The 20134-nt window shown below is 44.1% G+C and overlaps 1 protein-coding gene across 7 annotated transcripts; it reads left to right on the forward strand.

Moving 5' to 3' along the window:
- Nucleotides 1–7912: 7912 nt before the first annotated feature.
- TNFRSF14 (TNF receptor superfamily member 14) lies at nt 7913–18711 on the forward strand. Of its 7 annotated transcripts, none has more exons than XM_069782806.1 (10): nt 7922–8177; nt 8494–8599; nt 9149–9274; nt 9885–10040; nt 10467–10557; nt 11101–11258; nt 11563–11579; nt 15931–16014; nt 16584–16703; nt 18399–18711. In XM_069782806.1, exons 1-9 carry the CDS (start codon nt 8079–8081, stop codon nt 16638–16640), a joined length of 894 nt encoding a protein of 297 aa, XP_069638907.1. In that variant the 5' UTR covers nt 7922–8078; the 3' UTR covers nt 16641–16703; nt 18399–18711. The 7 variants fall into 7 exon arrangements, with proteins under 7 accessions (XP_069638910.1, XP_069638907.1, XP_069638909.1 ...); XM_069782808.1 differs by having other exon boundaries at nt 7924–8177; nt 15931–16029; nt 16601–16703; XM_069782807.1 differs by having other exon boundaries at nt 7930–8177; nt 12168–16029; nt 16601–16703.
- The last annotated feature ends 1423 nt before the right edge of the window (nt 18712–20134 follow it).

The following is a 20134-nucleotide window of genomic DNA, read 5'->3' on the forward strand; positions in this document are numbered from 1 at the left end:
GCAAACAAACTGTCCCGGAAAGCCTCGGAAAAGAGCCCTGCCGCAGCTCTGCTTGCAGCAGCACGGAGCAGGGGTGGCAGAGCTGTGGAGGTCCTGCAGATGTGGACGAGTGAGTGCTGCCCTGGCAGGGACACGCAGACCTGGGCTGGGCCTTTTGTTGCTGTTTCGCCTACCTCGGGGCTCCTTGAGCATCCCTCGTCAGAGTTTGTGGGAGCTGTGCCTGAGCCAGCAGTAAGTTCTATCCCTGGGATGCGTCTGGCAGCCGGGGCCTCGGCACCACCTGCAACCCGTCCCCTCTCCGTGCAAGGACGGGTGGAAAATACGTTTGAGGCAGTTGGTTTGCGCTCAACTTTGTCCTATAGCGGTTTTGCTCTCTACCAAAGGCAGCTAGGTTAAAACTGCTTCGGGTACCTCTATAGAAGCAGCAGACACACAGGTAGAGCAACAAACTGTACCTCCTATATTTACTTGGCCTGAGATCATGAAGGAATTTGTAGTGAAGAAGGAAATCTCTCTAGCTTAGGCTCCCTTGCCCTCCCTCAGCTTGTTCTGCCATTAGCTTGCTTCCTCAGGAAGCAACGGTGTTGTGTTGGTAATACTTCATCCTGGTTTGGGCCCTCCTAAAAGCCAGGACCTTGACTCAAGTGGGGGGAGCTGATCTCTCCTCTCAGCAATAAAGAGTTGTAGAGTAGAAAAAGGATTCCTGGAGAGCCTTCTTTCTTTGTAGTAATTACTGCATTGCTAAATTATATTCTCCTAACGTTAAAAACCCCCTCTGTTAACTGTTACTGCAAGCATGATTTCTTCAGAAACTTCAGAATACTGGCCAGCAGAAATAGCCAAGGTCCTGTTCTGGGTTGCATGTCTTAAGTGAACAGCTCTATTTCTTTCATGTGGAACACAGGTGCTTTTGAAACAGCAGTAGTGGATTAAAAAAAAAACAAACAAAAAACTGTACTCCACCACAACAGGAAACATCCATAGTCTGTCCCCCGATTGGGCATATTCCCTACAGCTCAGTGCAAATTCCTGTCCTCTGACAATAAACCAACCATGATAATAAACTAAGTTTGTGCAAGCACAAACTTAGGTGGAAAATGTTATCTTTTGATAAAAGAATGTGTTAGTTCTGCAACTTACGTATGAAGTTATGGGATTTTTTGGCTAGAAATATGTAATCCAGTTATGTTAGCCAGAAATCACACATTGCTTGCTCATGCAGGTTTTAATTTTTCTTTTGTTATGACAAGGAATGGTTTGTTCTGCCACGTTTTACCACTGATTTGTCATATATATGCTTTTTATTGCAATAGGGAATTTGGGGTCTGTGGTAGGAGATGCCATTAAGTGACAGAGTCCCAATACACTCTTTTACGCTGGAGTTCTTGGCAGTAACTTTGTAAAGCGATACCTTAATTTCATTTGGGAATTTGAGATGTTACTATAATGTAATAATGACATGATGTTGTTATTGTTATCCAGCAAGTGAATTGGCTCATGATACGGAGAACTTGCTATATAAACTTCTATAACTATGCAAAACGATTGTCAGAGCATTTAGAACAGAAAAAAAAGTCCTTACTACAAAACATTCTTTAGATATATACATTTTTTTAATATTGCACTGTGAATACAATTTTATGAAGCTAAAGCCCTTGCAAAGTTTATAAATGATATTTTAACTTTTTTTTATTTTTAGCCACCAGGGGTCACAGTTACTGTAAAAACACTTTCCCCTTGGATGAGTAAAGTCAGTTCAAGCAGAATTTTAGGGTTTTTCAAGTGTATGCTTCATGTGATTTGGTTTGCTTCATTTTAATGATCAGATGTCAGTCAGTGTTGGAAACTTCATAAAATCTTTTCCACCTCCCAGTTTCCGTGTATGACATTGTAATTGTTTGTATGTGGACAGATGAATAGGGTAACTTGATGAAGCATAAAACTGATGTAGAGAGTTTATTTTTTTTTCTAGCAGTACTGGAGTAGAATTCTTTTAAAATTTAGTTGTGTAACCTGGTGCAAAAGCTACTTTCTATCACTTCTCTCACTAGTATTTGATCTGTAAAGGATAATTTAAGCAATTCCTTGATGCTGTAAAACTTAGGACTCTGCAGGTCTGTTGCTTCCATTTACATTTAAAGATTTTGCCCCCACAAAATGTTACTCAATGTTTTCACGCTAGAGTCATTTTTAAAAGACACCACTGATGTATTACTGACACACACTTACATGTTCTTTTATTGATGCTTCCTAAAGCTAAAGCTTTAGAAATTATCAAAGTTAGAAGGAACAAAGAGTTTTCTCTGTCCGATGTCTTCAATATCACTTAAATTGGAGTAATTTCATTTCACTATATGTACTAGGGAATATTAGTTTTAATTCTGGACACATTTTCCAAGTGGCTTATATGGGTCTGTCATGACATTACAGCAGGAAAAAAGCACTGGGAAAAAAACAACCAAAACAAATAGGCAATGAAACTTAAAAAATGTGCAGGTTGACTGGATCATAGACCAGTATGCTATTGGAAACACATTTATAATGCTGGGGGTTTTTTATTTTTTTAATCTTCATGTGCTGGTCTGTACTCTCAAAATACAGATAAGCTGCATGCAACCTGCCTGCATCAGAACCCTGATGCAGAAGACTGTTGTTTGTTCTTAAAGCAGTTAAGGTCTTCAGCAAAGTCTTCAGCCCCAGGCATTAGACATCTGAATGCAAATCTGAGTGCATAATAATGGGACAGTGATAGAACCGATTTCCACTCTCCGGCCAGAAAAAAGCCCCATACAGTATGAGTCACCAGCCTGCACACTGAGAGATACCTGAGTCACAGAAACCTTACCACGCCTTTGGGGTAGAGAGCACCATGGAAATGTTCTGTAGGTGCTGTCCCAAAGCAACCACAGTTATACTACATAATCCAGGGTTAGATGGCCATTGAACTAAGGCAGATTCAGGATTCCTGATCTGGAATCACAGCTTTGGACTGGAACCAGCCAGAAGGTTCAGACAGGTGCAGATGGAACGGTGGCTCTGGTCCCTGTCAGCTCAGTGACCAAGCAAGAACAATAGGAGATGCATAAACAGATGTTCATAAACAGACTTCCCGTTACTTAGTCTTGAACTAATCCCCTCTCATCCCCTGCCCGAGATCTAGGGTTACTCTTTTGCCCTCTTCCTTCTCCCCTAACGGTGAAGGCTCAGATTCTAGCCCTGACTGGGGCTCTGCCTTCCACACCTCACAATGCCCTTGCTGTGTGCAAGCTCCTGGGCAAGGACACGTACGTGGATCTTCCCAAACCCGATGATGGAATCTCTACAGGACTGCTGTTGTCTTATCTCATAAATTGAATACTCCTGTCACAGGATCTACTGACTACAGTATCATGTGAACTGCATAGTGTGGTTCAAATAAAGAATTGCTCAATATTTTGACCAATTGTATGAGGAATTAAGATGTCAGCGTAAATTAAGTTGGCTTCTAATACCCTGCTGTGGAGTCGTTGTCCTGGCATAAGGAGGAAGTAGAGAACTGCAGTAACTACTTGCAAGAGTTGGTGATTCAGATGCTCATGGAAAAAAACACAAGAGCACGAAGATGATAACCAATTTGGAACTGATCATCTGGTTGCTCCAGGATGCCTCAGACCTCATTTGTCTCTGGTTTGTCTAACAGAGATATCTTCTGTGCCTCAGTCTCACACTGCCTGCTTGGGGAAACTGAAATGCACAATGCGACGCTGGTGCTGCTATCAAAACAGGAGCAAAAAACCCACTGAGACTGACCGGCAGTTCAACCAAACCTAAAAGACAGTTGGAGGTCTCAGGAATATTATGTTGACATGAGTTTGGGGAAAACGGGCAACTAGGTAGAGAGGGAGATTCAAATTTGCTAGTCCCTTAAGGGAAAGACACCAACAGGAACTCACCTTTATTGCTGTATACTGAAGAACTCGGAGACGAGAGAAACGTTACAAGTCTTTCCACCGCAAGACAAGCTTTGATCAGCACTTGTACCCTATCAAGCACAACATATTTCGAGCGTGAGATGTAAAGCTACAGGAAACTTGTCCTTCTAAGTTCCACTGCTCACAAACATATTTGATCACAATAGGAAATGTTATCTTTTTTCATTCTGAAACAGACTGCACTAAGTCTGTTGATTTTTTTTTTTTTTCCCCCAGGAGAGGTATTTGCACTTCAAGAGCACAGCTGTTATACTGCAGTCCAAAAAAACAAACAGACTGGTAAAATTATAAGCAGTTAAAAAAGACCCTGAAAACATGAGAAGACTGCTGCTATCTTAACTTCCAGGCTCCATATGTGTTCTACCAGCGATAACAAAACTAAGGAGTCAGACTGGTGGTTTTTAACCTTCTGAGAAGTGATCAAGGGCACGCAGCTCTGGGAAACCTTTGAACATTAGCTGTATAGAGGGCACCTGCAAACGTAAATCCTGGACTAAAGATGCTGGTGTGTGCACACGTGTGAAGGAGGGGGAGAAGGTCTTTGCCCTCCTCATAGTCCTAAAAGGCTTCTCTCAGGACCTATTATTTCTTATGTCCTGTAGATCAGTATTAAATCACTTGAAGACAATACTGCCCTTCAGCTGTCCAGAGCAGCGTTTCTGTACCTTCACACCCAGGAAAGTCCTTTTGCTTCTGAAGAACCATGCACAACCAGTCTGTGATTATTGGAGTCTGATGGAAGCTGGTATGGATCTACACCAGGCTTAGGGGTTTTGTATTCTGAAATGGTGATGGGGTCATGGGGAAAAAAAAAACCCAAACAAACCCAAACCCAACCTTGGTCTGCAGTTAGGGAGACAAGTTGGGAATGACCTGATTAGAGGAATACTGCTGAGCTAAATAGGTACTTCCCACCCAGCCATGAACTGCACTTTAAAGTAGGACAGCCCCTGGGTTCTCCCAGCTGCATCACAGTGATAGACAGCACTACTGATTTCTTGCCTAAAAATTTAGTGCTATATTAGCGCTGAATGCTGGCCGCAGCCAGAGAGATTTCTAACAGTGAAAATCCTGTTGCAAAAGTGATAATACCAATGAATTTTGACTTGTCAAACCCATGCCAGGGCAAGGTGAGGCAAGCTCAGACCTTCTTTTCACATGAGCAGCAGTTGTCCTTTGTCAGAGAAGTGTGATCTGCCATGTCAACTGAAACCTGAAGCAGTGGAAAAGAACTGGTGATGTGTAGGAAACCGAGGCAGCTGCCGGATGGTAAAATCAGTACATGTCAAGAGACTACCTGCGATCACTTTACAGTGGAAAAGTAACTCTGTCCCTCAGCCACCAAATCTAGAAACCCCCCAAGCTCTGTCATTATGAAAAGAGGAAGCCTGATATTCATATTTCACCATTTTCCTGTCTAAAAGAGCTTTCACTTTCTTTCATCTTATTTTGTCCACGCCAAATAGCTCCCTAAGTTCGCATAATCGCCTGAAAATCAGAGGAAAAGTTGAGCAAACTGCATGCATGGTGTACCACGAACACAAGTTAGAGATGGGACTGGTAACGAGCCCACGGTCTCACTTGGCTTGTGCGTCCTGTCCCAGACCGTTGGTCACGTACCCTCTGGGTGCTGTGCGTGTGCCAGAGCCGGCCGGCCCCGGCATCTCCAAAGTCAGCGCTGGAGATGCTCTGCCAGACTGACTGTGTGGTCTTTGGCAAGCCACCCTGCCTCGCCATCGCCGTAAGCCAGCGCAGGCACGCTGACGCAGAAAAGCAATAGCACTGCCACCCCCCCCCTTACTGCAGCTGCCGTTACTATTTTGCAGCTGCAGAGTGAAATAGGCTGAGGCGCTGAGGACGGAAACTAACACTATAGATGACTCTCTCAACTGCTTGTCAGAATTAACTCTAGCCTCAGCCACTTCCTAATTGCCGTTGGCGTCACGTTTACTTGTAGTGTGGTGGGACTGGTGGAATGGGACCGAAAGGAGACAGACCTCTTCTTCCAGCAGCTCTGCTGGTTGGTGCCAGTTAAACTGACTGGAGACTCCTGGTATGCTTGCCCTGCAAAGCTTAGGCGTCAGAATTATGGAATGCTAATAATAGGAGTTTGACGCCTCTTAAGCTACGTAGGCAAGTAACCGACTTTTAACAGATGTGGACTGAAAATACGATCCCTGCCATGGTCTAGTTGGGCCGGTTTTAGTTGGTGGACATCCTGGCAGAGGAGCAGATGTACAGCTTCCTTGTCTCGCAGGTCTGCTTGCCTGCTCCATGAGAGATCCGTTGCAGTTCTGCCCTCATCAAAGGCCTAGACAAAAAGCTCGTCGCTTTGCACTCTTCTCGTGCAGTGTCCTGCTGCAAGAAATGCTGCCCACTCATTTCAGAAATTAGTGAAGTCTTATCGCTTTTCTTTTTCCTTTTTTTTTTTAAATTCAAAATGAGAGAGGGGGGGAAATGTGCATTTACATAAACTGCTTCACCCGCAGTATTCGAGGAACAGTGACCCACTTCAACAACATTTTTAATATTCATGACAACAGCTGTTTTTTAAATGCTGCCTATGCTTTTGGTAATCCAAACATCTGCTGGGAGGCTGAAGCTGACTGACATGCCAGCACCTTAAACCAGCTTAGTGATCCAGCTTGCCCACCCCGCAAAACACACAGGAGGTGCGGAGGGAACTTGAACCAAGTGTAACAGCAGACTCGACATTTTGCTCTTTGGTCAAGGAATTTCTCAGCCAGGCATCCTCAACATCTTTTGTCAACAGCCGACTGCTTTCTGCTTAGCCTCGCGTGCAGTTGTGAAGAGGTTTTCACGAAGAGAGACCCAAAGGTGGCCGGTTTTGAGGCGTTTACAGCCTTTGGGGCCCGGCTCCCTCCCTGACAAAACCTTCGCTGGTGTAACTGGCTGGGTGGATGAGGAAAGCGGCTCTACCAGAACCGGGGAGCTGCCAGCTCCTACCCTGCTCAGCTTCTCCTCAGCCTCCTCTCAGTCTCCCCTTGATACCGAAAAGCCGGTCAAATAAACTAAGACTCATCTTGGAGTTTTAGAAAGCAGGCATTCTTTATTGCAGTGCTGGATGCACAGGGGATAGTTCCACCTAGTGTGCATACCACAGCTTTAGCACAAACAGGTTATATAGAATAACTAATTGTATATTAATCAGATTAGTATACATATACATAAAAATGATTGCAACTGATTATCATAGTACTGCCTACATGCGATCATGCGCAATAAGGGATCCATTTGAGTCGAAGGGCTGCTTTTGCGACCACCGACCCATTTGAAGTTCCTGTTGGGTGTCCTTGAAGTCTTTATTCTTGTCTTTGTTCCTTCATCTTGAAGCTTAACGCAGTTTCAATCACATTTGGTCAGTTTCAACATTGTTCTCATCTAGCGTACAGGAACATCTAGTCATAAGAGCACAGAACTGCAAAACTTATAACTACCTCTACTAGTTAATTGCTCAGCTATACTTTTGTCTATTGTTTCAATCATAGTGTTAGTATAAGATTTCTAATAATTATTTACCAAATCTCATTTTTACAGTCACCTCACAGCAAACCAGTTTCCACAGCTGGTACAAAATACTAAACCCATCAAAATATTTAGACATACCATGCAGAATGTACGGAAATATACTATAACCCTCAGCCTCCCCTCCGTCTCCCCTCAGCCTCTCCTCAGTTTCTCCTCAGTCTCCCCTGAGCCTCTCCTCAGTTTCCTCTGAGTCTCTCCTCAGTCTCTCCTCAGCCTCTCCTCAGCCTCCCCTCAGTTTCTCCTCAGCCTCTCCTCTGTCTCCCTTCAGCCTCTCCTCAGTTTCTCCTCCGTCTCCCCTGAGCCTCTCCTCAGTCTCTCCTCAGCCTCCCCTCAGTTTCTCCTCAGCCTCCCCTCAGTTTCTCCTCAGCCTCTCCTCTCCCGCCTCCCTTTCGTCGAGGCCCATGCCCCGCCGGGAGCTGAACCAGGGCCCGGCCCGCCCAAGCGGCAGCTTCCCCCTCCTTCCCCGCCGGGGCGGAGGCGGTGTCGCTTTCGCTTTCGCCGTCGCCGCCGCCCCGGCTCCGTCGGCCGCTGGGGGCCCGGCCAGGCCCGGCCCGGTGCATGGGGCTGCGGCCGCGGGCCGCGCCGAGCCTGGGGAGGCCGCTGAGGCGCCGAGGAGCCCCGCGCCTCCGGGATCCGGCCCGGCGGACCATGCGCCTGGTAAGCGAGCCGGGGCGGGAGGGGGGGGAGCCCGGGCGGCGGGGCCGGCTCCCCGCCGGTGATCCGCCCGGGGCTGGAGTGAGGCGGGGCGGGAGGACTCTCGTCCCGGCTCGGGGTGCGGTGCCGCCGCCGTCCCGCGGGCGACGGGACGGGACGGGGAGCGGCGAGCGCCCTGCGGGGCGAGGGCGGAGGAGGGAGGGAGGGTGTGTGTTGTCCTCTCGTCAGGACCCCGCCGTGCGAGACGGCCGGGCTTTCGAGAGTCGAACGTCTCGTAAACAAGCCGCGAAGTGGAAACCCGTCCTTGTATTGCCTCAAGGTTTTTGCCGTTGTGCTGGCCATGCAGCTGGATCGCGTGGAGGCCTCGGCCTGCGGGCTGGGAGAGTACCCCGTAGGCGGCGAGTGCTGCCCGATGTGTGCTGCTGGTAGGTAACGGCCGAGCGCTCGCTTGCTCGCCACGTTGGCTGCGGAGAAGGGCTCCCTGCTTCCCTGCCTGCTTCCTTGCCTCTGCCTCCCTCCCTCCCTGCCCCGGCCTGCCCCCCGGCCTGCCCCCCGGCCTGCCCCCCGGCCTGCCCCCCGGGCTTCTCCGCTGTGGCCAGCCACGGCTGCACCCCGACAAGGGTCACTTGCAACTCAACAGTTGGCAAGCATCACGCCAGAATGTCCTTTTTCCAGCCTGCATTCCCGCCCCGCTTACAACAGCGCGAGGCCCCCCCGTCCCTTTCTTTGGAGCCTCCGGAGGGGAAGCAAGGATCGCCACAGTCTCTCTGCTGTGGTAGCTGGTAATTGCACAGTTTCCAAGGACTTTTGTTTTGGGTCCTGGTTTCTGATTGCCTCCGCAATTGCTGGTAGGGTATTTCTGAGGTCCTTGTAGGTTATTTATGGTAGTTAAGGGCAGTTTAAGGCCCCTGTCAGTCCCTGGCCTGGCTTTGCTAACGGAGCCGCTTCCCTGAGGGGTCGTTTCTGGTTTTCAGGACTTCGGGTTTTCAAGCATTGCACTGCAAATTCCAGCACGACATGCATACCTTGTGTTGAGGATACGTACACAGATCATCCCAATGGTTTAGAACACTGCAGGAAATGTAAACTGTGTGATAAAGGTAAGGACGATGCTAAAGAACCAGTTTAAATGGATTTTTCGTGCCTTTCATGGATACATTCTCTCCTTCTCCTTTCTTGCTTCATTCACTTGATGAATCGGTTAGAGTATGAAGAACGGAGAGGCTCTTGTCACTGTGCAGACCTCAGAATGCTGTCTGTGGGTGATGGAAGGGAAAAACTGCCATAGATCTTCAGCTGGCACCACTGGAAGTCTGATCTACAGCCTCTCTTAACACTTTAAGGCTCCTTTAGATTGCAGTGTGATGTCTAAAGAGCTGTCTTGGAATACTGGGGTAAGGCAGGCCTGAAAGAGCTCCTGGTGGAGCAGGACAGTTCTACCAGAACAGCTAATTTAAAAACGCCTGAGTTGGGAGTATTTTGCTTTTGCCATGCAACGCTTAGGACAGACGTAAATGCGACCCAAGATGCTGTGTCTGTGACGAACTGGGCTCTCTTTGTACATCAAAAAAGGAGTCATCTTCACTAATCCTGCTAGTTTTGGTGCTCTTCACGAGTGCATCAAGGCAAGGCTAAATGTTCACTCTTGCTTTTGTATCTGTTGATTGTACCCATGTAAATACTGCGGCTGTGCGTGTATGTTTCTCTTAGGAGCCAACCTAGTGCCAGAGGTAGCATGTACCTATACGAAGAATACCGTGTGTGGCTGTCTGCCTGGGTATTTCTGCAGTTATTTGGGGACTGAAGACTGTGAACTTTGTCAGCGCTACACTGTCTGCTTTCCTGGCAGTATGGTAAAAGAAAGGGGTAAGCCAACATAGGATCAGTAACACCGAAAGCAAAAGCTTCTTACGGGGAATGCCTTTGGAGTTTGATTTTGAGGAGGCTGGCTGTCAGTTCATCCAGAAAAAAAATTAGTGAAGGACCAGCGTGAATGGATAGGGCCAGCGCATGCGAGGTATGATGTATACTGGTCCATTGTACTCTCTGTAATTGTCAGAGCAGCAGTGCACAGCTGAAAGCTTGCAGGATCCATGTAAGTCCTAGATGCTGACGTAGCTGATGTGGCCAAGAATGCTTTTTTTCTGTGTGCAAAGACAGAAGTGTGTGAGCTTTTGTCTGCAGTGAAGAGTCTCTGCAGTAATCACTTGGTCATTTACAAAGATCATGCTGAACTGAAGCTCTCCTTAGCCATAGGTGCAGATAGAAATCCTATTGTCTTCTCCTTTACAGGCACAAAGACCACTGACAATGTGTGTGAAGCCTGTCCTCCTGGAACCTCCTCAACAGCCAACATGTCTTACAGTTGTACACCATGGCCCACGTAAGCAGCTCTTACTCTTTATGGGCACAGGACTATTCTCTAACTGTTGGGTTTGCATTTTGCTGTCTTCGAAACAGCAGTTTCCTGCTTCCAGTAAGGCACCGAGTGTGGAAGCCTGTTCCTATGTCCCATTCTTTCTTGGGAACAGCTTCACTTCTCTCTTTATAAACTCATTATCATGGCAGATTTAGCCTTCAGCCTCTTGTCCTAACATGTCACAGGAGACTCTCAGACAGCTCTAACAGAGCTGGATCTGGACCCATGAAGAGCAGTGCACTCCTCTGGGTACCTGGGTTTCGGCTGGCACATCCCTTAGCTATAGTAGAACAGATGAGAGTTTGCTTCTGGGGAGAATCAGTTTGCATCTACAAGCATTAAAACAAAGAGGTAAAAGTCAGCTCCTTCCTGGATTACCCACCAAGTCAGAAAGACCTTTGTGAATGCCCCTGGATGTGGAGGTGCGATGTTAAAAACAGTACAGCAGTTCCACTGCAAGGTCTGCCAACAGATTCTAAGAACACAATTATTTCTTTCTCACATCAGAGTTAAGGAGAATGGCCGGGTACAAGGAGACGACAGGAACACTTCCTTAGATCCCTCTGTTACAGCAGTTGTTGGTTCTGTTGTTGGAATCGTGCTAGTTGTTGCAGCTGCCCTTACATATATCTGGCAAAGGAGGAAAAGGAAAAATTACGTGCCACGTAAGTACGAATAGTGTGTGTATAAAGGGGTAGTTTTGTAATAGCATTCTGAAGAATGGTCTTCATTTCACTGAGCTGAAACCTTAGCAGCCAGTTAGAGGTGAACTGTAAGGAAATTTCTACATTCCTGTGTGCCACAGTTAACCTGTTGTAATGATGCTTCCCTTAGGGGGTGTGCCTATGCAGGCTCACTGCTGAACCACTCCTACATACATGTAAGAACAAGATAACATGATTAGAAAAATGCATTACTATAAAGTTCACCTTACTGCATTCTGATGGGACTGTTTCCTTTTCTTTGCAGCGGTGCAGGAATCAGGGGTGAGTCTCTCTCTCTTTTCTTTCCTTTTTTTTTTTTTTTTGGTAATACATTGAAATCTGACGTAGGTTTTTTGTTTAGTGTTTGTATGTGCCATATGTTTGATGGGCTCAGTGCATACTGGAGCAGCTTGTGGACACTGGGAGTGTCTGTGAGCTCCAGAATCCCCAAGGCTATGCAGTAGAAATGCATTTTATATGGTTCTCATTAGGAGGCTTGGGATCTAGTCCCATTGCCATTGTTATCTCCTGACATGGTCCAAGAATGAGTATTTAAGGGGATTTAGGAGATGGACTGCTACTAAAAAATACAACTGTGTTTGTTTATCTCTCCATCCTACAGTATTACCTATCCCCTAAAAGGTCCTGTTAGTGATTTGCAAGATCTGATATCTGTGCAGACAGGGATGTGTTTCATAGGAAAAACACTGAATGGACTGTGTAATTGCACTTCTGATTTGAGGGGGCCTGCAGTGACTCTTGCTCTTAAGGAAGATGCAAAAGTCTAGCTGTTAGTAGTGAGAATAGCAAGCATTTGCTAATAAAAGCTGACTCTTCATACTCTGTGTTTTCCTTTGACATGTATTAAAGACTGGACAGCAGGGTCAGGCTTTGATATTAATCATGGAGAGTGGGAATCAAACAACTGTTCCTGTGCAGGAAACCACTGCCGACCCTGAAGAAACCGAGCCTGAATAGCCATTTTTGTTTGAACTATTGTAGCCAATGAAGTTGGCTTTAAAAAAAACCCAGAAAACCAACCACAACCGCCCCTCCCCCGAAACCCAAAACACCTCGACAAAAAAATCTCAACCTTTCTTCCACATATTCATGGAGAAAAAAGACAGCTTGAAAATGAAAAGGAGGATCTGCAAAGGAGCTCAGGAAATAGCCAAGTGGCATCTTCTGAGGCATCAAAGTTTGAAATAGCTGAATGATCGAGGTATTGGTCAGTATCGTCAGAGGTTGTAAAGCTCTTTCCTTGCTTTATGGAGCAGCGGCCTGTGTGGTACGCCTGGAATTTCTTTCTTAACTTACTTACCAACTTGGACAGTTATCACTTGATATGCATGTCATTATTCCAAGATAAGTTTGTTGGTGGAAAAAAATTGCTCTTTTTCATGTTAAAGATTCCACATAAGTAATATATAACACGTTTTCCAAATGCATTTTGTACAAGTTTTTCCTTTTTGGAAATGAAGAAAATACTGATGGGAAAAGGAATCTTGCACAGCAAGAAACATTTAGCTTTTAGTAATGTTGTGAATGACATATACACAACTACTCTCTTTTGCTAGTCACATCTGCTCTAATCTGCAATCATGTGTTACAACAAAGAAAGCTAAGGTCCTACGTGAACATTATGTCTAGAAATAAAGTTCTTACTAACGAAACCACATTCTCTCTGTAAAAGAACTTTCCTGTTACCTGAAGAAGGGAAAACACCAAGTTGCTTGGCTGTTGGCATTATCTTGAAGAAAAGCATTATTCTTAAAGAGCATCATGGTGACCATAGATTTCTGAAGAAGGATTTGGTGAGGATGGTAATGCTTAATTTATCAGCTGAGCCTCAGGTGAAGAATTGTATATAAAATGAGATGGGGAAGAAGATGGAGAGAGGCATGGAGAAGGCACACGATGAGTGCAGTGGGACACCTGGGAGGAGGCTCTGGGGCTGATGGAATGAACAGATACTGAGATGTACTGTGAAAGCATCAGGGTGAAAGCATCAGAAGCCTGTTTTGCACAGGCTGCAGAAGGAACTGGTAGTGGAAACGGAGAGAGGCCGACATGGCAGGTGTCTTTGCATTTCTATTTCGAATGACTCTAAGGAAAAGCAGAGTAGAAGGGAGAAGGGAGAAGAGCTTGCAGTAGTTGACAGAGGTTGCCTGTGTTTTTGCTGCACTAATGCAGTCCCTCTGAATTCATGTTCACCCAGGCCACGGATCTAGAGACCATGGCTCTTTGACCAATGAACTTGCATACCTCTTCCCCACATGACTATGAGGAATAGAAGAAAATGGGAAATGGTTGTCTTTTTGCTTAGGGAAAATGTGATAGACAACTTCTTCATATTTTTTATAAAACTCTGTTAGTTTGTTCAGCAGAATTAGTTCTGTATTTTTTTGCAAAATAAGGTGACATTGCAGAAACTCAACATTATGTTTTAGAAGAATGGCTACAGGTAGCTGTACAAAAGTACAGCTCTATTGTAAAATCAAGCTGCAAGCGACGGAAAGTTAAAGCTTTTAGAGAATGCTTTAAAATTCCTTTTAAAATTTTTGCTGTATACATGCAGATCTGTCCATGAAGAAATAACCTTCTGTTCAAGTTCTAAAAATTGTTGTTGTGATTTTTAAAATGTTTTTTAATGTTATTAATGAATTTTTTAATGTTTTTTTAAAAGTCCCAATAAAAGTCATGTTTATGAAAACCTTCACATTGCAGTAATCACGGAAGGGCAAACTGTCTACAATTTCTTTTACTTCTAGCTGTCTTTATATAAAAAAGGATGCCCATAGTATTTACAATCCCAATGTCAAAGCTTGAAAGCATCTTAAAGTAAAAGAGATACAGACTTCATTGATTCTTGTGTATCTGCTGAGAGTCACACAAAAAGAACTTAACAAGCCCTGACTTTATTGCATTTTTAGAATCAGTTTTATTTTCAGTGGTCAAATATGTGACAAGTCAGTAAGGCAGTTCTAACATCATTCTGAAAATATCACTGGCACCCAGCAAATACATTACTGTTTTTTGAGTTTGCCAGTTTTGTGGCTGGTCTGATATGACTTGCTGAATACGTTACCAGGAACAGTAAAGATATTCACTGGGCAAACGCAACTTTTTTTTTTTTTCCCCTGACCTTTTTTCTCTAGATTAGTTCTTTGGTAGCTGGTTAATGTTTCCTCGGGTTGGATCTTTTCCAACATTTGCCTGACTGTAGAATTTGCTAATTGTTAACCTCTGCTTGTTCCTCTACAATACTTGCGTGTGAAGGGTTACTTCCACTGTTTGGTAAAAAGCTTTCTTGAGCAAACTTTAAAGGTAAACCCAAAGCCTCAAAGAGAGTTTAGGGAACAGTGACAAGGAAACTTCAGCCTTCTCTGTGCTAGATGCCAATCTTGGGGTAAGTTCTGTCTTTTTCTTATCTTCTAGCTACTTAAGCTTACTGTTGAAAGCCTACTTTGACAGGGGTAGCATCCTGCTTTTGCATCTGCACTAGTGATACGTGTGGCTTTGAACAGTCTTCAAATCTTGCAACTATGCAACTCTCGCTATGCTTTCAGCTTACTCGGTACCTTGCTGGCTGACATGTACATTGTTTTCTTCCAGAAATGCAAATTGTGCAATTCATTTACCTGGCAGTAACATTTCTGACAGGGTGCCTGGCTTTTTGGTGGCCATAGAGCTTGCTCTTAATATGGTGGTAATCAAATTTTGAAGATTTGATTGCTGTTCGTCTCTGCATAATCTGTTAAGTCTCACCTTGGGTTAATGAGAGTCTGTAAAGCATTTGTAAACCTCAGTGGACGGGTGCTAGACATGCGTAAACCTTTTCTAGGTGCTGCAATGTGCTGACAGGCTGCTGCTGGACCATGGGCTGAGTACCTTACAGTCTGTGTGATCTTTAAATTATTATATTGGCATACTCTGGATCATAAGTTATTCACTATTACTTTTTTACTGAGATGAACTTTTAATTAAACAGCTGTGAAAGCAGATGAAGATCTTAAGAAGGGAGAGGAGTTAAATATTACTGTTGTTCAGTGTTGTCGTTTGGAGGAGGGATTTATTGTAGTGTTTAGGCACCAGTTGCTCCAAAGATGTTTTTGCAAAGAAATATCTGTCCTCCAGCCCCATAATTATTAGATGATCAGAGAAGCTAGAGATGCGTATCTAAAACAGCACAGAAACTTTGCTGTTGCATTACTCCTGAGACTAGAGAGGGAAGACTTGTAGGAAGAGGTAACCTATGGGGCCAACACCACAAAGAGCATTTCAGCTTGTATTTGCTGTGGACTTGAGAAACCACGTTTGTCCTGCTGACCACTGGAAAGACCCTTTAAAAGATACTGTCAGGCAGTTGGGCCTGGGTAGGAACTCTTGGTTTCTGTGACTTCAGTTGCAGTTGGTAGAAGACGCTCTAGATAAGCTGGGAGCTTTGCACAGTCAGGTAAAGAGACGGGATGCAGCATCAGACTAGGATCAGCGATCTACCAACTAAAAAAAAAAATTTTGGTGGGGGTCCCTGCCATAGCAGTAGTGTGTTTAATGTCTACAGCAAGTGTGTGTTTGATGGAGTCTGGAAAAAACTTGCTGATGTTTAGATATGTCTTTTGGTTTGTTTTAGGAGTTGGAGCCTGATTTGTCACCAGGTGGCAGCATGGGAAAAGGAAAGACTTCATGTTCCTCTCATTCTGGAAAACATCGGAATCTCTTCTTTTCCTAAGTATGTAACAAAGCTGCTCTGATGCTTAATTGCCTACGAGTTTAAAATGGAATCAGATCTGCAGCAAAACACCTCTGGGTACAGAATTTTCCAGTAAGCTAAAGTATTTTCTGCAGGATCTGCCAATTTCTGTCCAGTTACATGGATTTGTCCATTATCTTAGTTATTGATTAAGGTGCTCTGTTGTGGTTGGGGGTGAAGGGTGTTAGAGGGGGCTAAAATGGAGGCTGTTCATCAGAGTCTCTGACTGAGACATATAAACATACATTATACGTAACTTAGCCTGGAAGCAATTGTAAATGACAAAAGAAGTACTCTCTGTGTGTCAGTCTTGTTGTCTGACAGATTGTGTTGGTTTGGGTAAGGCAGTATGTGTGTGAAGAGTATTTCATGTCTGAAAGCTCTGCAGATTATCAATATGCATCTTGTTCCTTCCTGGAGCGCATAAGCCCTGTTTCAGTAGTTAAAGCTCTGGATTATTGGAAATTCCTTTAGAAAATATTACAGACCTTGTCTGGGGACAAACGGTTTCGTTCTTACCTAATGCTAAATACATTGTTTACTTGTGCAGGTGGAGAAAAAGACCGTCTTGTACAAGGCTCCCCAGGTGACTCTGTTCCTTTGAAAATAACTGGAAAGTCATCGCAGCTGCTGAAGAAAGCATGAAACCTCAGGTAGGGGCAGGTGTTGCGTGTAGCTGAAATTGCTGTCCTGAGTTGAAATGGGGAAACCAGCTGTAGCTTGAAACTTTACCTGATCATGGGATAAATGATAATCAGTATCTTACAAGCACAGCGAACAGTCCCTCTACTACCAACACTGGCTCTCAGACATAGAATGCTTGTAAAGCTGTGTTCTGTCACTACCACTGGTGTTCACAAACTGAGCATGTAGCTGCTGCCACCAGCAACATGCAACGTAATGGTCAGATGCCAGACAGTCCAGTGGAACGGCTGGACAGTAGGATGGTTGGTTGTACCACACGATACTAACAAGCTGTGCTGGAAAATTTTACTTGACAGACTGAAGGTTTTCGAAGCTCAGTCTGGTCAGGACCTGGATCTTCCCGGAAACATATTACCATCTCTGCTCTGAACTTTGAATTGGCAGTTGCCTTAAACTTAGATGGAGGGGAAGCTTACAGATGGCACAGGTGTGAACTAAGTGTGCAGTAACAGACTCTGCTTAACAAGCCACAATCTTAATTTGAACGTCCTCTGCATTTATCTCTTTGTGGATGTTCACTCACTGATACGTTAAGGTCAGTGAAACTCTGCTGCCGCCCCTGTCCTCAACTTGAGTTGTTTCTCACTTGCAGTAGCACATCTCCTCCTCTTCTGTGACCCTTGTGCATACCATTATGGAACAGGAACGTAGTGGTCAATAGGGAATGCCATTCCCTAATTGTTTTGAGCCTCTCTCTCATCTCTATTCTTGTTTCATCAAGGTCATTGGTAGCTAGTGTGATGTAGGGGGCTGTAACTGGGGAGGGGAGGTGTGAATGCAGCAGGGGTAGAAAAGAAGGATGTGTGGGGGACTGTAAAGGGAGGTTGTAGTTTATGCACTTGGGTTGTGCTGGCACGGACACAAAGTGACAGATGGAAAGAGTCTTCTGCAGGTGGGAGGCATAATAAACTTACATGAAAAAATAAAGTAACTTCCATGTGCTGTAATAATAACTTGGAATAAAACCTCCCAGGCACATTTTAATTATCCCTTCAGCAGTTGCATGTGCCAGAATTTCTAATGGCACATCTCCAGAGCTTAATGATTTTGCAGAGTAATTAAATTGTCAGCCACGTGAACCTCCTCCACCTGACCTCTGCACGGTTGCATGCTGTTTCCCTTGCTTGGCATATATATATATATATATATATATATATATATATACTGTTGTCACTTCCCTGAGTTCCCTCACGGTAGGCAGTGACTGCCTGGCAATCTAGTATCAGACAGTTTCATAGTCCCTCTGCTAAGACTTAAGTGAACAAATATAAAAGAATGCAATTCATAAGGCCAAAATATGAATATGGTAACAAAGAACAATGACTTGTACATTTAGAGAAGGATTATATGCAAATCTGACTAGCCCTAGGACCATTTCTGTTATCTGTAGAGTACATGCAAAGTTAATATTACTGTAATATTTGTAGTATACTTGTAGCTGTTGTAGTCCAATTGAGACAGTTAATAGCACTGTATTACTGGTCACAACTTGGGCTGACTCTTCTTCTGTAATCTCATGCTTTTGTTCTTGTGCATAACTCTCTGACCTGTCTCGTGAGCAAGGGACCTTTCCAGCATGTTGGGAACGTACTGGGCTATGGCACCCTGCTCCCCCACCACAATTACTTCTGTATTTCTTACAGTGCAATGAAGAGGCCTACATCTGACAACAAAAAAACAGGAGCATGAAATATCTAAGCAAAAATGAAGCTGGCAAAGACTGTCTTTGTTCTGTTACTCTATTTGCGGTAAACTTGCCTTTTTGCATTCATAGTCTTGTATGATAGCTGGACCACTGTAAGTATGAATGAGTGTTATATGTAAAAGATACTATGCCAGATTCTATCCTTGAATTTGTGATATTGTTCATATTGGCAATCAATAGTTTGTGTTATTTCTTTTTTTGCCCTTCATATGTTGTCTCTTGGATTTTACATTAAAAAGTTCCTCCTCAAATTTGCTTCTTTTTGCTGATATTCTGCTGCTAAAAGAAGCAGGCTACCTAATTTTTCTGTTCCTAAAGAAGAATTCCAGTTGTAGTTTAACCTGAGGTACTGTTACTGGCGACTTAATAGACAAGTTAAACTATTGAACAGCGTAGTATTTAAAATGTCACCCTCTTCTTAACAACCCTAGAACAAAAACATTTCCACAATGGCAGGCAAACTACCTGAACTTGTTACGAAATCTGTGATTGCCAGGCTAATCTAGACGTAACTGTTAGGATGGATCTCTGAGCAGAAGCTGCAAAAGGACTTGTATGGTCGCAGCAGAGCAGGACTCCCCTGAGGAGTCCTAGGATAACTCCTTTTTCTCAGAACAAGCTGAGAACATAGGTGTCTATTACTGTGATATGTAGGAGGCAAATACTAAAGGCACCTCAGGCCAGGACACTTCTCTTGGAGAGTCCGTGGCACTGTAAACGCTTGGCTTCTAAAGGCATGTGAAGACAGAGGAAAGAAACGTACTTTGGCCCACTTAGCTTACTGGAAGTGTCACATGAAAATACCAGCTACACAAGGGAAGCAGTTTTTATTACCTGACTATGAATTTAGCTTTACTGTATGCATGCAATCTGGCATGGAAAATCTGAGTAAGTGAAGATGGACAAAACGCAGTTAAATACAGTTTATTTTGCCTGCCACCATACACAAATAATTAAATAACAAAAGCTGATTTATCAGAGCACTTGACTGTCTTGTAACCAGTCATTTAATGTTAAACCAAATTAAAATCCTTCCAATAGGAAACAGTAGTCAAATGGTGAACATCAGTTTTAAATGTGATGAGAAAGGTGAACCTCACTTAATGGCCAGAACAAAGCTTGGACAGCATTTCGTACTAAGGAAGGTTGTAGATCATGTCAATTTTTATTGATAAAGTGCAATTTAGAAGAATAAAGTCCCTAGCCTATTACATGTATAATCCAATCCAGGAGCAAATACAAACCTAGTCTGCATGACAGTCAGTTTTAACACGGCATGGGACATGAGCATTTGGTTAATTCAGGAGCAAAAACTCTTTTAAAGTGAATAAAAACCAGAATAGAACATAATTAGACTTGTCTTCAACATCCAGTTGCAAACATCTTACAGCACTGCTGTTATGTAGAACTTAGGCTTCATAATTCTCACCAGATCGCGGATATATTGGCCTCTTACTTCTCTAATGATGGTAGGCAGAAAATAATATAATTGGCATGAAGCCTTTTAAGGACATCAGAATCTCACCAATCTGCTGCTGCATCTGTAATCTCACTACACGGTTCTAGTCCTGGATGGAGCTGAAAGCTCATGGTTAGTCATAGTTTGAGTTGAACCTTGATTAATGTCTAAATTAGTTACTGTCCATCTCTGTTTTACAGTCTGTGTTATCTCCT

This window comes from Haliaeetus albicilla, chromosome 4, assembly GCF_947461875.1.
Source record: "Haliaeetus albicilla chromosome 4, bHalAlb1.1, whole genome shotgun sequence".
In the NCBI taxonomy this organism is placed as follows: domain Eukaryota; kingdom Metazoa; phylum Chordata; class Aves; order Accipitriformes; family Accipitridae; genus Haliaeetus; species Haliaeetus albicilla.

Bases quoted from the DNA above. Each gene is read 5' to 3' on its own strand.
- TNFRSF14 (XM_069782806.1), top strand. From the start codon at position 8,079: ATGGGGCTGCGGCCGCGGGCCGCGCCGAGCCTGGGGAGGCCGCTGAGG. The intron at 9,275-9,884 runs GTAAGGACGATG...TGTTTCTCTTAG, and splicing joins ATGTAAACTGTGTGATAAAG to GAGCCAACCTAGTGCCAGAG. The intron at 16,015-16,583 runs CTCTTCTTTTCC...AATGCTAAATAC, and splicing joins ATTCTGGAAAACATCGGAAT to ATTGTTTACTTGTGCAGGTG.